Raw genomic sequence first — 17,165 nt, 5'->3', positions numbered from 1 at the left:
ATAACCATATTATTAAGAAATGTTGGCCAATTCATTATGGTTTGTTTGCAGCTATCATCAGTGTTTTCTGGAATGCATCGCTTTCATTGAGTCATGATTAACACACTGCCGTAAAGACCAAGCCGAGCGCAAGACATAATGACATCCCAGACGGAAGGCCTTCTAATTATTCTGCCATCTTACTAAATCCGTCATCCCGAGACTGAGCATCTGGCATTCAGTCTGTCTACGGACATCAGATAGTCAGATATATTGGTTATGTTGTTCAACTGCCCTCAGTGAAGTGACGGGATGGATTAAGAGCTAGATGCCAGGATGACGTGCTGTCTGTTGAGGCCTAGCCGAGTGCCAGACATAATGCCATAAGGGATGGATGGAGAAATCCGCCAACTTTAATATGTAGATTCATACTTGAAGAACGAGTTTTGCTCGTGAGGTGTGTGCATGCTCGGGGGCGTACTTATGCTTCAGTCACATTTGGCTCGGCGGCCGTAGGCTCTAAAAAAATCTACGGCCACTAGCAATTATAGGGTGGCCGCAGTATTTCCACGGTCACGCAATGTAGCAGTCACATATGTTTTTATTTTCCAGGTAGCTTCACGGGGTATTTAGAAATTGTGGAGACCGAAAACGTGGGGGTGCCGTACGGTCTTTGATTTGATGTCGCACGGTGACCTTAGGGCGTCCCTGCGGTGGCCATAGAATTTTCAAGGCAGATGCAAGGTAGCCTCAAGGTGCCCGCAAGGCGACCACAGGGGGGACCTAAGGCGAACGTGCGGCCAGACGGACGGTAACGAGTGGGTGTATATATATATATATATATATATACATATATATACATATATATACATATATATATATATATATATATATATATATATATATATATATATATATATATATATATACCATATCTTATATCTGTCATATATATTGTGGACCAGGTTATATACAGATGGCGCTGGTTGTTCCTCAATGGCAGAGGCTGGGCTACCTGTGCATGCAGCTGAGGCGGGTGCATCGAGAGCGAGATTACCTGATTGCAGCCCTTTTTCTTGGCACCTTTCCCCTTGTCCTTGGTTGATCGCTTCTTTGGAGGCATGGTGATGTGTCTGGTCTGAGCTGCTGGTGAAATTTGATGATGTGTGTGGCAAACACCTATACTCCGATCTCCAGCGATAGCGCACGGTGGACACACTTTCGACGCAGACTGCCACGGAGGCCGTATGTAGGATGCACGGCAGGCATAGGGGAACCATGCGTCGAACCTGCGTTGCCCGCAGGTAGTCACACAGACCGCAAGGCCACCGCACGTTGAACACAAGGACGCCTTAGGACTACCCTACGGCGACCGTGGAAATAGTGCGGCCGCCGTAATTTTTGGGGGGTTGGCAAAATTCATTTTTCATTGATAAGAGCCTACGGCAGCTGCACGAATGACGCAAGCCCACCGTACGCCCTACGTATGGTCGACGTGGAACACATCTACGTCATGGCTACGGCTTGTCGAATTGCTACGGCCAACCTAGAAATATAAAAAGTTATAACTCTGCGCTATAATTCCACGGAGACCCCTACGGCCTGTAAAAGATAGCCATACGCCCTAGGGCCACCCTGAGGCCACCTCAGAAACTCTGCATCCGCCGCACATTTCTGTCAATTCAAGGGGGGGGGGGGAGTACAACCGCCGTATCCTGGCCGTCGAGCAAATGTGACGGAGTCATGACTGACATGATAAATACAAGTGATGAAGTGGATTGTGAAAGCTTTATGAATTTGATGAAGTTAATCAAGGCCTTTGAAATATTTTTATTCCCATCCCCTGATGTGTGCTTTTCCACAACTTTATCCCGGAGGTCTTTTGAAAGCTCGTTTGTGCTTGTGGTTGAGTCTTTGCTGTGAAATGCACTATCCAACAGAGTAAACCTGCAGGAACAGCTGATTATGTTCTGAAATAATTAGACCCACTACAATTTAACACTGGTGGAGGCCAATTAACTTGGTGTGTGATTTTTAAGGTGATTGGTTACACCAGAGCTAATTTACAATAACTGTTATGAGGGGGGTAGACACTTATCAAAGCAAGATATTCTAGTTTTGTATTTTTAATTAATTTTATGAAATTTGTAGAATTTGTTTTTCACTTGGAAGTTTTGGGTTATGATGTGTGAATGAAGGTGGAAAAGTCTGATTTAATGCAATTTAATTCCAGGCTATAAGGCAACAAAAGGTGAAAATTTGAAAGGGGGTGTACACTTTCTCGACACACTGTATTGGTGTGAATCAGTGAATGTTTGTTTTTGAAAACATGGTAAAGGCTTGTGGAAGAGCTAGGTCATGGAACAGACAAGACAACAGCAGGAGTAAGAGGAAATTCCAACAGCAGGGTAGAGGGAGAAAGTCGACCAAGACAGACAAACAAGGGACGCAGGCAACGATGAGAGGTGGTTTCCAAAAAAAACATAAGTTCCAACTCTCCGAGCTTCTTCCCCGAACTGTTCAATAGCGGCGGGTCCAAGAAAGCCTCGTCCAGATGAGTGTCTCGACTCCCTTTCTTTGCCGATGTATTTCTCCCATACCTTTTGCATTACCCTGGTGATGAACGCAGGGAGTGGATTAGATGGATACACAAGCAAACTTTTGGGAGGGGTGGGGGTGGTGTATCGGGTGTAGAAAAGATCATCCTTTTGGATAGGGGTGGGGGGGGTTGACTTGAGTTGGAAGTGAACAGCTGTCTTGAAGACTTGGAGGGAAGAACGATATTGAAGAGAGTGTGGAAGGTGGTTCCACAGGTGGGGAAAAGAGAAATAAATGAGTGGAGGTGAACAGTGGTTCTGGATTTAGGTAGTTTCACTAGGAGGGGGTTGCTGTTGGACCACGTGTGTCCTGCAGATACCTGGGTGTGGCAAAGCATGGAAGGGGCAGAAGGTGCAAGAGCAGAAATGAGGCAGAAGAAGACAGAGAGACCACCCAACATGTTGGCGACGGCGAAGTGATAAGCCCATTGACTCAGCTTCGTTGTGAGAGATTCCAACGATCCTGAAAGCCTTGGTTTCCATGACATCAAGCAAGCCTCGTCCAGCTGAGTGTCTTGTCCAGCTTTCCATGTCCAGCTGAGTGTCTTGACCCCCTTTCAGATGAGACAGGGGAGCCAACCTATAGGGGAGAGCAGTACTCCATCGGGCTGCGGATGAAAGCCTTGTTGGTGGATTGGACCTCGGGTGTGCCAGTGAAGCACTTTGTATGACAGAGGATGACCAGTCGGCATCTGCCTTTGGATGCCAACTTTTTCATGTGGCTTGCCCAAGAGAGATCATGGCTGAGAGTAAGACCCAAGAGTTTAAATGATTGTGTCGGTGAGAAACTATACGGGAGGGTTTGTGGTGAGAGTGAGAAAGATATATTTCTCATGATTGAAAGACCTGTTCCAAGTGTTTGACCAGTTTGTTTTTGCACCTTTTTATGTATTTCTGTTACTTCGGAGCAGGGGCAGCAGCGACTACCGGGACGGGGGTGGGAGGGGGGGAAAATGGGCTTTTCCTGGTGGTGGTTTTGGGACGTGTTGGACATTGAAAATCTGTGTAGTTACTGGCCTCAGGATTGTTACCTTTTGTTTGTGGGTCAGCGGCAGCATTGCCTAACCCCACATCCAAATGTTTACTTCATAGCGGCCTTTAGTGGCATCAAAACGGATGCCAAGGCCAACGTGTGGTAGCTTAAAACCTTGTTCAGATTCTGTAGTATCTACACCCAAAATCTGTGGCTCCTAACTGCTACAGTTCCGCAGTGAAAGAATAACGCACAACCGCACAAACACGAGAAAATATGTAGAAAGATATTCAGTCTGCATAACTTTTATATCCAAATTTTCTCACTGCATTATCTCATGCAAGGTACCTATCCATCCTTCAAAATATCTTCCTCCAGCAAGACTACTCTCTCCCTCAACTACCCCTGATACTGCCTCTATCAAAGACACCACTTGTAGTCTTCCTCTATTCTCCTTGTTCCCCAGTTGACTTTTTTTTTTCTCGAGCATCCTTTCAGCACCCTTTCTTTACCTACACCATCCACTGATTAATCCAATCATAAGCTTAAAAAAATGCAAAAAATGCAAATAAAACTCTGCCAGACGAGCTGCTCATTTCACTTTAGTTTTGATCACGTATTTCTAAAGTGATACAATTACCCACAAATCCAGTACTACTAATGCTACTGCAATATGAAGCTGCAACAAATACACCACACCTTAAATAAAATCACAATAGCAAATACCTGTACTAAAATTTTTTTTTTTTTTAAGTACCCACTTCTCCGATCGCGCAGTGGAGAGTGCTGAATCAACTGCATGATCACACCAAAATCTCACGAGATATCCCCGAACAACAACCATTCGCAAATAGTGAATTGAAAGTAAGTTGGTTGAAAATATAAATAGTAGTTATTTTAAGTTTCTTGAAAGTAGACCTGTTTGGCCCAAAAATTTAAAAAAGAATTTTTTTTTTTAATCTCTGATAAAGGTCTGTTTCTTTCAGATTTTGCATGAACGGTTTAGTCATGTCGTGCAAGGGCATGTTGAGTTGCATCAGCATCTTTGTTGTGTTGTATTCTAGCGGCGAGATAGCCTTCAAGACCATGACAGATTCTCTCGGATGGGCGAAGAGGCCGATGCTGCAGCGTGTTGGTCTCATCGCCCCTCGTGTCTCCATTTCCTTCATCTATGGTGCCAAGTCTTGGATTGACAGCAGTAGTGGCTATTGGACAAAGGCCTTGCGGTCCTCGTCTTGTGTACAAGTATTTGTAAGTACCGTCCAAGATGCACGTTACGTGGAACATAGTCAACATTATCTGTTTAGCACCAACCGTGGTATTTTTTTTTTATTATCAATCACATTTTTATTTAATTTTGAGCTTTCAAAAAGTGGTGGTAAATGCAGCGTCAGGGAATTCATGGCAAGCCTTGAGCTTTTCTGTGCAAAGAAGCAATTGTTGACAATTTTCCACTTTATCGTTGGGTGTGTAAGTTTTCCACTTACCAACTGTGGAATTAAACAAATCTGCAACAACAGGGGCAATGCAACAAGGCTTTATCCACTCCGCCACCAAGCTACTCCTCAGCAAAGTGTGCTGTCAAATGTTTTAAAAAGTTGACAAATTGATTTGGAAATATTAAAGAAAAATCTCCCAATGATAATTAATAACTAACTAAATAAAAAGGGAACACAGAAAGCATAGTTTTTAAAGATTTGATTGGACGTCATGGTAATCCACAGATGTGCAACTTCACAGAAATAGTGATTATGTCCAGTCGTGGATGAGATCGTCCAGGCTTCATTTATCGGAATTTTGAACTTTTTTTTATGAATCACAGTTATTGGTTTCATTTTGATGCCTGGTGTTGCAAGCTGCTTAAGGCACCACTTGATGTCACAGTATTGCATTCCTAAATTTCAAATATTTTTACTGTGCAAATACTCCTCCACCATACTGCCTCCTCCATCACCCACGCTCATCTTGATCAGTACCCGTATTATCACGATGGACGGCAGTCGCAGTTCTACGCCTCTAAGTTCTCCGTGACCTTGGTGAAATACTATGGGCATCAAATGATGCCGTGGTATTGCGTGCCTCTTATTTTAAATATTTTTAGCACACATTTTTGAGGGGTGGTGTCTACAGAATGTAGCTTGAACTTGTTTAAAATGTCTGGTTGGGTGGTCTGCGAGGTGCTCAGGAAATTTGGTTCCGGTGCACGATCAAAAATATTTGGGGACCCCCTGCTCTGTTCTGTTTTTGTGTAAGGCAACTTGGCTGCTGGGGTAGCTGTCATTTCTTGGAAGTGCAGCTGTGCCGTTGATGCTGTGCCCCTCCACCAATACACCGGTATGCATTTTGCCAACCTCAGAAGGATGACAGGCTGAGTCAACGCCACCTGGTGTTAATTCATCATCCAATGGGGTTCGAACTCAGGACCTTAATATCCTAAGCCAGCCACCCGAAGCACGAAGCCAACACAGAACTTACCCCTGCTCTCGACCATTACTGCAAATTTTACGGGTTTTCATTAATATGACATTATAGGCTCATTATATACCATTTGAAAGGTATATGGAATCATCACCATGTACCATGCTCTATAATCTACACAAAGCATTCTTGCTGCCAAAACAATTACTTGTCTGGGGTAACAATAGTGGATGGATCCACTCCGATTGAGGGTGCAAGGATTTGTAATTGGTAATTTGTTCAGGGTGCCAGCACAAGTTCACCTACTCGTGAATGACATCGTGGCATATTTAACATCCAGCAACTAATGCTGACAGGACGAACAGTTTAACGTCCAGCCGAGAGACACATTGATGCCTTGTCCTGCCTACGAAACACCAGGATGAGAATGCATTGCCAGGTCAAGATTGAAATCCACACTGGACACAGCTTAGAGAGGTGAGTGTGCATACCTCTGGGCTATCCTGCCAATAAAATATGGAAGGATTCCACTTATATATATATAATTCTTCTTCTTCTTTCAGCTGCTCACCACAACCCCTGTGGGGTCACCACAGTGGATCATCCGTCTCCATTTTGCTCTGCAATTTCCACCACTACCCTGCTGACTAACAGTAGTTAGCTGGTGGCAGTCGTTGGTAGCCCAGGCCTCAACCAATCCAGTATGGAAATTCGTTTTATGATCCACATAATGATTTGGTACAGGTTTTACACCTGATGTCCTTCCTGACACAACCCTGGTCACCTCATACAACACCCAGGGATATGGTACACATATTTTAACCCGGGAATACACCCGGTACTCATTTCGCCAACCTCGGAAGGATGACAGGCTGAGTCAACCCCCTGGTGTATTTATTCAGTGGCTCAACGGGGCTTGAACTCAGGACCTCTTGGATCCTAAGCTGGATCCCAAGCCATTGCCTGAACCACTGCACCAACACCAAGATACTTATATTTTACATTTTTTTTATATATATATTGTACATATAATTAATAAAATAAAATAATTTCACAGCAGTTGGGCAGAAAGGTAACTTCCAATCAAGTCTGGTTAAACAATTTTGCTGTACTTGTAACGATAGGCAACACTTGTCAGCTTGCTAATTGCACGCTTATTGTAATTTGCTGTGCGACTTGTTTGTTCCTAGATTATCCAAGGCGCGGGACACCATGTATACGCTGACCAGTACAAAGCTTTCAATCATTGTGTACAGAAGATCTGTGACTCGCAAGATTGATGGCACCATGGTGGGAACCACAAAAAAAAACAACAACAAGATTTAAGTGCTCAAAGGTTCCCTTTGCTGCCCAATCACAATTAATAAACCATGATGGTTGTGACCTTCCAAATACAAACTTTGTAGCTCACTTGAGAAGTTCACTCTTGCAGTTCCTGTTGTGGTCAATATGATGTGCTTCGAACCGTTTGGGTTTTCCACCTTGGTGAAGGGTTGCTCTTTGTCTCCGCAAGGCTCGATGGCACGAGACACCACTAAACTTTTGGGATTTCACTTTCCACTCTTAGAATTGAAACACCACTGCATTCTTAACAAGAGTAGTCCTTGTTTTTTGTTTTTTTTCAGAGTTTATTGACGGAATGTTTTATTTTTATTTACCGACTGCAGAAATCTTGATGCAGGACAGCCTGTTCCTGATTGGAGAGTGTGTAAAGTGTTATCATTGAAATGCAATTAAACATGGCTGTGTGTCCAGGCCAAGGACAACACAATGCACTACAGTTTCAGCACAAAACGTAAAGGATGGAGGGAAATGAATGAGTGTGTGGTTTTATTATTTATTTATTTTTTCTGTTGTTAGGGAATAAATGGTTATTGACGAGAGTTCATTTTTAATTGCATTTAAAATGTTGGTGCAGTTTTCAAGACCGTCGATTCTCCGCTGCTCCATACCATGTTTTGTTATCCACTACAAATGATGAAATATGATTTTATAAAGTTGATATCAAGATTTAGCTTTTATTATGACAGTGGCAGAGTAAACAAAGGATTCTTTATATGTAACGTAAATATGTTTGACGCAATGATTTTTGTTGTCTGGGGTAACAATATATATATATATATATAGTTGTAATTTCTCATTGCTATTTATTATATTCATATAGTGCATTTTCAAGGAAGACCTGAGACAGTCACTGTGTACCCCGATATGAAACCAATAGTAGGGGATGCCCGGAGGGGGGCTTTGGTGGCTTCAAAAGAGATGCCAAAGCCAATGTGTGGTAGCTTTAAACCTTGCCCAATTTTTGAAGAACTTACACCCAGAATTTGGGGGCTCGAGGTGCTACGGTTTGGCCGTGAAAGAGTAACGTACAAATACGTTACTCCGGATAAATATTGATATAATCGAACATTACTGGATGCATGTCGGAGTGGGTGGACGGAGTGGGTGGACGAGGGACTTTCCTTTTGGATTCCACATTGGTATGAACAGCCTGGGCCTGGTGGGAAATAACTGGCACATTGTTTTACATTTGCTTTCTTTTGATCAATGTTTCAAATCGAGTTCCATAACCCGGTGAGATGTGCTTGTAGTCTCGGCCTTTGGTCCACAAAAACTTGAGTGCGTTAAAGTTCCCGCTTTTCTCCATATGCCTTGACTTGTGCCAATTTTAAGAAGTGCTTTGATGATTAGCAGCGCCTCATTTCAGCTGCTTGTCCCACTTTGTCTTGGAGAGATTTGACTTTTACAAACCCGTTTACACGTCGTCTTGGCAAAGGAAAATGCTGTCACGTGATGTGTTCATGATGTTTTTGAAAGCTTTCAAGTGTTCCATTGAGCTCGCCACACTTTTACCTGCTATTTACTATAACTGTACCTTATTACACATTTTCATAATGTTGCTTTGAACCACTTCTCTCAAGATTCAATTTGAGTCAAGCAAAGGGAAAATTGAAGTAAAAGGAGGATTTCTGGGGAGGGAAATTGTTAAAGGAAATTAAAATAAAATCTCACACAGTTGTAGGTCTCAGGCCCCAATCAAGGCCACAGGCAAGTGTGTGGTTGGGAAGGGGATAAGAGGGGGGAGGGGGGGGTGCTGCCTTGTGTCCCACATCTGAGGCTTTTTCTTCAGTGTTTTAAGGTTCATGGAGGACGAGGATACTTGGAACCATCATTAGACAACAGTAAGAGTTGATTGACGAATCGAAACACGGGATTTGAACCCAGTACGGGCAGATCACACCATGGAAGGTGTTTGATACCTGTCCCTGCAAGCACGTCAGCATTTTTCTCCCAGTAATGTTAATGCAATGAATGATGAGAGCGAGTCGACTTCTGTCGCTGCCATTTATTTGCACCACGAGCAACAGCAGTGCTGACATTAACCGTCACTCATTGTGGAAAAATTAATGTTACCTGCAAGTACGTTATAAAAGTCTTACATCCATTTCTGGAGCCTGTTGTTGGCCTTACGGTAAAGGTAGTTGGCTTAAGATCTTAAGGTCTTGAGGTTGAGCCCCTGTCAATCCATTAAATAACACCGGGTGGATTGACTCAGCATGTCATCCTTCTGAGGTTAGCAAAATGAGTACCAGCTTACGAGAAATAAGGAGCACTGAAATCACCAGCACAGCTGCACTCCCAGCAATGATGCAACCAGCAGCCACAGGCTGCAAACAAAATAATAATTTTCATCTCTTGGTTCTCTGGGAGAGGTGACCATTCCTTTTCAGAGCAGTTCATCATCTGACGGGTTATTTGGGGGGCATCGTGCCTATTACAAGTGCTCGCCCTTGGCAAAAACCTCGGTTTGACTTGAGCAAAATGTACAATCGGCGACCATAATTTAATGTTAAAAAGTGTAACTCCAGGTTTTGTGAGGGTTTTGATGTTTTGGCTGCTTCTCGAGTCTCCGGTGATATCTTTCAAGGTCTTTCCCCTCGTCCTGCTGACTCTTGTCCAAATACAAAGAAGCTCGTCGTAGAAAGTGGCAATTTGGCCCGTCGTATTTGTTGCTTATCCTAATGCTATACAAATCAATTTAATTGCTCAATCTTGCTTTTAAAATGTGCATCTCATTCAACATCCAAATCGCACACGATACAATGGCAAAGTCGATCCTTGGAAAATGATACAAACACCACTTTTATTATTCTATATGATTATTGCTAGTCAACACACCCCTCTGGATTATTGTGCTCTCCACAGTGTGGGGGCCCCTGCTGACTTTATTAGAATACTGGTTCCAAACCAAGTGGATTCCATCAAGGATCAAGCGAAGTCGGAGGTGAGTTCCAAGATACCCCAGCCACTTAAAGATGACCGTTAAATAAGAAACCGAGCGGCGAGACTTGTCGTTGGGTAATTGGTGCAGTTGATTGACCTCGGTTGATCTGGATGATTGGATCCCTCGTATTTCAAGATGAAATTAGCACATGTCAACAAAATTCAAAGCAGTTGTGGCAAAACTAAAATAAATCCATTTGTTCTTCCACTTTGAACACCGTCTTCCGAAAAGTCCTCAATCCTCCAGTTGCTCCTGACAATGAGGAAAAGATTGAAGTGTTCGTAATGTAGAAATCAGAGGACATCCAAAAGACACCACCTGTAATTACAAATCAAGGTCTGCGCGAGTTGTCCTCTGGTCTTCAAGGTTGTTCTTAATTGAACCAAAAGGGAGGCGGCGATCAATCACGTCTTCTAATTTCCCTACTTCAGTTCAAGGGGTGTGAAATAGGGCAGTGTGGTTTTGGATCCAGTCAAGGAAAGGTTTCACACGAGTATAAACTCCAGGCTTTTGTGGCAGTGCGCAGCCATCACCCCAGCTGACGATGCCCATCAGGAACCAAGTCCCATCCATCTCACAAACCAGGGGGCCTCCAGAATCTCCCTGGGAGGGGGATGAGGGGGAGGGGGTTGGATGAATGCAAACACAGCTTCACTTTTGCATGTAAAATACGCTTGTAACCCTCGTGATAAAAACTTATTTAGATCTTAATGTCTAGAAATACATATTAAAAACTCAAAACCATCTCCTATTACTCGATGTCTTCATACAACTTTGCTGTAGTCTAAACCAGGTATCGAAGCTTCGATGAGGCTGCTGCAGAAGGTACAGACCACGCAGAGTCACCTTGAGACGAGATGATCAACATCGTCCTGAACCCAGACCGGGAACTCTTTGGAGTTGATTAAAGTTACACAGGCCCAAAGGCCTACTTTTGATAAAGCAATCATGTGATATTTTATCATTCATATTGCAGATGAGACAAGCTGACTTTTCATGTGCTGTTGTTCATTTGAAGCAAAGGATCTTCACCTTCAACTAATCCAAGCCAAAGGGTTTCCAAATTCTCCAGATATAATCAGAATGAAATTCCATTCCTCAGTGTCGAGTACACACCCACACCCTCCCACAATCCTTCTCAACAGAAATAAGAAACCGAGCGGCAAGTAACAAACAAATTCTTCCTCGCTTTCCACTTCCATTACAGCCGTCCGAGCAATCTTCTCACTGATCTGTTGATTACTAATTCTGACAGATACAGTTACATTCATCTGTTTTACAGACACAATTAACTTTGTCAGTGGATGAGGCCATTTGGCCCATCATGACAGTGCTACACCAACCCCACTCGGTTCACTAACCATCCCTCATCCACACATAAGCTGCCCCTCTATCTCCAATGCTTCCAAGTATCTCATTCCAATTTAAACTTACCTACCCCCTCTTGTTGCCACAACCTTTCTCGAGGGAGACTATTCCATGGATTAACTGCAGTATACTCTGACTGAAAACCCTTGCCTTATTACCGTCCTATCTCTTACTTTCTTTTACTCTCAGGCTATGGCCCCCTGGTTATAACACTGTCTATTCTGCTGAAAAAAACTCTTCCACTTATATCTTGTCCACACCCTTCATCATCTTAAACATCTCCATCTGATCCCATTGTAATCTCCTCCTTTCTAATGTATAAAGTCCTCTCCTTCAGCCATTCCTCATAACTAAGTACAAGCAGCCTTGGAATCGATCTAGTAGCCCTACATTGTGCTCTTCATGGCAGCGATAACCTTCCTCAGATAAGACCATGGTAGCATTACCTATTGCTGCCTGACACCTTGCTGTTTGCCTTACCCCCACCCTCCCCCCTCCCCTACATCTATTACCACCCCGAGATCCTTCTCCTGTGTGACATGCCTCAAGACTGCCCCCTGCATCATGTAATCTCTATTTTCATGCAGTATTCCTACCCATACCCAGCACCTCACATTTCTTTATTACCTCCGCCTTGGAAGGTGGAAGGAGGTTATATCTTCATCCCTGTCTTTCTGTTTGTCTTTTTTGTTACTTGCAAAAATCAACGATTTTGTAAGTTGGTCTTGTGCGTTATTTTGCTTTTGATTGTTTGTATGTCAACAGCCTCCAGGTCACAATTTTAAATCGATCTTCATGAAACTTCACCACCTGGTAGAGTTTGTCATAAGTAAGAAGCCTATTGCTTTTGAGGTCAAAAGGTCAACAACTTGGGTGAGATTTCTAAAATCCTTAATTTTCATGCCATTGACTTCAAATTTGAAGAGGATTTGCATATTTGGTCATTGAGTTCAACCACAAATTATTTTTAACCCTTAGATGCATGAGTGCAAAAAAAAGAGATTGCAATTTTACAGCCAAACTGGGTCATTTTTGATCCACTTATGCATCTAAGGGTTAAGGTTGAATTTGTTTTATGGATTTTGCAAGTTTTGTGCTATTCATGATGTCTTCCTTGTGCAGGACATCTCAAAAAGTTGTGGACAGATCCGGATGAAATTTGGTGGGCAGGTTCGTTCGGTGTGTGACGAAGATGAACTGATTAGATTTTGGTGAAGACCCGGATCCGGATCCGACTACTAGAATAAAAAAAAACTAGTACGGGCCCGTAGGGGTGGGCCCATAGGTGCGTGCCCGTAGGTGAGTGCCAGTATGTGCAGCCCTCTCTCGCCCCTCTCTCGCCCCTCTCTCGCCCCCTCTCTCGCCCCCCCACTCTCACCCCCCTATATCGCCCCCCCCACTCTCACCCCCCCTATATTGCCCCCTCTCTCTCACCCCTCTCTCTCCCCAACTCTCTTGCCCCCCCTCTATCTCCCCCTAGTCTCGCCCTTCCTCTCTCCCCCCACTCTCATCCCCCCTCTCCCGTCCCCCTCTCTCGCAGATATTGGTCGACAGATAAATGGCCGTAACTTGGGAACTGCTCGTCCAATTAATATCAAACCTCGAAAAGGCACATCCACGGGTCCCCAGCAATATTCCTGGCAAGTTTCAATCAGATCGGACCGTCAATCGTGCAAATAAATAAATAAACAAACATTAATTGTGACGTCATAGCACAGTGTCTTGTCATTGGTCGACAGATAAATGGCTGTAACTTGAGAACCGCTTGTCCGATTAATATTAAACCTTGAAAAGGCACATCAGCGGGTCCCCAGCAATATTCCTGGCAAGTTTCAATGAGATCGGACCATCAATCGTGCAAAAAATAAATAAATAAATAAACACTAATTGTGACGTCATTCGTGATGTCATAGCATCATGTCTTGTCATTGGTCGACAGATAAATGGCCGTAACTTGGGAACCGCTCGTCCGATTGATATCAAACCTCGAAAAGGCACATCCGCGGGTCCCTGGCAATATTCCTGGCAAGTTTCAATCCGATCGGACCGGTGATCATCCGGTTATTAATAATTTGGGGAAAAAAATGGCATGAGAAGGTGGAACGACACCTTCAGCTGCCATATATACACCTTTTCAACACTGAAAAAGCAGTAAAATGGCCGTAACTTGGGAACCGCTCGTACGATCGATATCAAACCTCGAAAAGGCACATCCACGGGTCCCCGGCAATATACCTGGCAAGTTTCAATGAGATCGGACCGGCGGTCATCGAGAAACGGTGGTCGCAGACAGACAGACACACACACACACACACACACACACATTGTTGGAATTATAGATAGATAAAGATTCTTCACCATTGAGAGATAGGACCAAAAACGATATAGAGCACGATATCTCAAAAAGTTGTGCACGGATTCGGATGAAACTTGGTGGACATGATGGGTGTGTGACAAGGAAGAATTGATCGACTTTGGTGAAGATTCGAATCCAGATTTGGATACGAGAATTTTTTGATTTATATAGTGATTCTTCACCATTGAGCGATGGGGCCAAAACCGATATGCTGTATGGCGTGATGATATTTCAAAGATTTATTGGGCCAGATATGTTCTCGTGGATCAGGCATTGTGTGGCAGAGGTATGCACCTTACCGGAGTGCCCTTCTAGTTTCAAACTGTATTCGCCAATCTATTAAAGTGTTTCGATTTTCCTGAATATAATCACTCCCCCACCCCCTCCTCTCTACTATCTACCTTACTTCCAAGCTTTGAGTCATCTGCTAATTAAAAAAGCCAACTCCAAACCCCACTATCCAAATCATTGATGAAAATTATGAATAACTAGGTATTTTTACTTGTTGCTTTGTTGACGGCTTTAATCAAATGACAGCATGTTGTACATCACAAACATTCTGCTATATTTACTCTATAATTTGCCCAAGGTCATATTCCGTCTTGTTGGACATCAGCTAAAAATCACCTTCATCAACCACTATTGCTGCTTTGATACAGCATGAGCAAAAATCACTTCCACTTTGCTGCGAAGCTCCATGTTGGATTCTTTGGTTTGAACCTCCGCTTAAATTAAGTGAAATGAAACATTTTGAAAATTTATTATCATTCCTACTCAGATTTCAACATCACCGAAATGCATGTTGTTAAGTTGTTTAAACTTTCTTTATATTCGAAGAAAATGATTTATAATTCTGGATACCACGAGGTGTGCTATACGATACATCTTTACATTGAGAGAATTGGGGTCTTCCTCCAACCCTGAACCCCCTCTCCCAGATATGCTTCCCAGACAGAAATCATAATTGGGGTACCCTGAGGCAACATACAAGATTTAGTTGATTTGACTCAGTGGTGTTTTAATTTTTGAAACATATATAAACAAATATGAAAATTCACTTTTATGGTGTAGATAATGGTTCGCTGATCAATGTACCTGACTAGCCACTTTACAAGCCCTCACCTTACCTCACAACCTCCTATGTGGTACCTTATCGAATGCTGTCTGAAAGTTTAGATACACTACATCCACTGCACTACCCGCATCCACCCAATCAGAAACTGCTTCACAGGACTCCAATAAATTTGCCAATCATGATCTCCCTTTGATAAATCTGTGCTGACTGCGTTTAATTAATTTAAAATTATTCAGACGGTTCCCTAACCGTTCCTCAACATCTCCAATGCCTTCCCCACAACTAGTCAAACTAACAGGTCTATAGTTCCTTGATTCTTCTCATAAACCTTTCTTAACAAGTAGTACTACATTTGTTACTATCCAATCCTCTGGAACCTGTCCTGACTCCAACGAGCTGTTAAATATATTTCTAACACCACACTAATCTACTCTGCCACCTCCCTCAATACTTTAGGATGCATATTATTACATATGAGGGTTGTGGATCTATAGCGACAATGTGGAAAGAATAGCTTGGTCTGGGTGCTCGAGTCAGAGAGAATTACTCCTGTATTATGGATCTTTTAGGGGTAAGTTGTATGATAAAACGTTCACCGAGGAGGCAGTGATTGTAAACCTTAAAGCAGAATAGGGTAAGGATATATTGTGTTAAACCTCTTGTACAAGCGAGGCCAGGTGAAGATTAGGACACAAAGGCACACGGAAAGTGTGCCGCGTATTTAAATGTCCAGCACTGTGGACCATTTGGTCGGAAGACTGTAGGCCACAGCAGTGAAGTGAGCTTGAGCCCTAAAGAGGGGTGGAACATTAATGGGGGCTCAACCCTGTGGGGTGAGACAGCCTGAAAGGCTACGCTGAGTTTGACCTTGAATGGAGAGGCGAACGCCACCTCCTCATGACCATCCTTCTTCATCGCCATCCACTCGTCTCCCACCCCATGCTACATCTTCATCCCATGCCACACCAGCCTGCACAGATCATGATGGAGAAAGCTCATGCCTGCTCAAGTCCCCACCTGTCCTAGTGGTTGGTTTGAACCTGGTATTGTCGGCGCCTTAGCAGGATATGGTTACTTTGTACATAAGTTCAGGTTTTCTTCCCTATTTGTGTCCCTTGACCACTTGGTTCATTCCTTTTCTTTATTATTGGTGGCGTATTTTCTCTGCCCTCCCCGTATTCTTTTAATAAACCATTTTGTTTGGAAGAACATCTTCCTGTCTTTTTCCTTCCTATGCATGAGCAACCACCGGTTTCGGAATGTCATCGAGCGATCCTTGAGGGAAGTTTTACAATTTAAAGAATGCAGTTTAAATTATTATTTCAGTAAATTCTGAATTAAGTGAATTGGGAGACCATTGCGCCATCTGTGAGGGTCAAAAGACCAGTCAAAACGACAGGAGAAGTTAGTCAAAGTCATCGACACGACAATATTATCGGACCCTGGAGCTTGATAATTACTTAGTTTTCGAGCTGCTTCTTCACTTCCTCTACTCTTTCTTGGATCTCTTCTGAAAGCCCTTTGTTAAATATATTGCTAACACTCCACTAATCTGCTCTGCCACCTCAAGAATGACCGCACTGTGGTCACAACCTGTGACAAAATCTGGGAACGGGATCGATTGGGAAACGCACATTTAAAGCACTTTCAAAAGATTAACTCAACACCTCTAATCCATGTCAACCTCTGCCCCAGTTATATTAAAACAAGCTCAAAACGTAACGCTTGATTACATAATGTAACGCTTGATTACATAACGTAACGCTTGATTACATAACGTAACACTTGATTACATAACGTAACGCTTGATTACATAACGTAACGCTTGATTACATAACGTAACGCTTGATTACATAACGTAACGCTTGATTACCATGTGTTCTGATGGGCTTGATTAAACCTTACTATTATTCGACCTCCCATTAGAATTTTTGGGGTCCCTCATCATTCATCCCTCATTTTGCGGTCCCAACACCCGATCCAAACAAAGCCAATGGAAATCTGATGCAACAAACCTGACAGTGTGTAATCAGCAGATGCCTGCAAGCCTAATGTATTAGGCCCACTATAAACCCAAGATGGCAGCCATATAATTTTGTCTGGGTGCCACG

The 17,165-nt window shown here is 43.2% G+C and overlaps 2 protein-coding genes across 11 annotated transcripts in view; one reads left to right on the top strand and one right to left on the bottom strand.

Annotated features, from left to right (window-relative positions):
- LOC147017495 ((Lyso)-N-acylphosphatidylethanolamine lipase-like) overlaps positions 1–8,954 on the top strand; it is a 179,648-nt gene extending 170,694 nt beyond the window's left edge. For all 10 annotated transcript variants that reach the window (XM_085847200.1, XM_085847202.1, XM_085847204.1 and 7 more), the window contains 2 exons: positions 4,614–4,800; positions 7,158–8,954. In XM_085847200.1, coding sequence (XP_085703326.1) covers positions 4,614–4,800; positions 7,158–7,247 — 277 coding nt within the window. In that variant the 3' untranslated portion in view covers positions 7,248–8,954. The remainder of the gene's footprint in view (positions 1–4,613; positions 4,801–7,157) is intronic.
- A 347-nt stretch (positions 8,955–9,301) lies between these two features.
- LOC147017494 (tryptase-2-like) overlaps positions 9,302–17,165 on the bottom strand; it is a 65,339-nt gene continuing 57,475 nt past the window's right edge. Inside the window, exon 7 of the mRNA XM_085847978.1 lies at positions 9,302–10,858. Coding sequence (XP_085704104.1) covers positions 10,688–10,858 — 171 coding nt within the window. The 3' untranslated portion in view covers positions 9,302–10,687. The remainder of the gene's footprint in view (positions 10,859–17,165) is intronic.

Source organism: Eptatretus burgeri, chromosome 11 (genome assembly GCF_056783735.1).
Source record: "Eptatretus burgeri isolate ZD-2024b chromosome 11, Ebu_testis_v1, whole genome shotgun sequence".
NCBI lineage: Eukaryota > Metazoa > Chordata > Myxini > Myxiniformes > Myxinidae > Eptatretus > Eptatretus burgeri.
The sequence above is the reverse complement of the archived record's forward strand: the minus strand, read 5'-3'. Positions and strand labels throughout refer to the sequence as shown.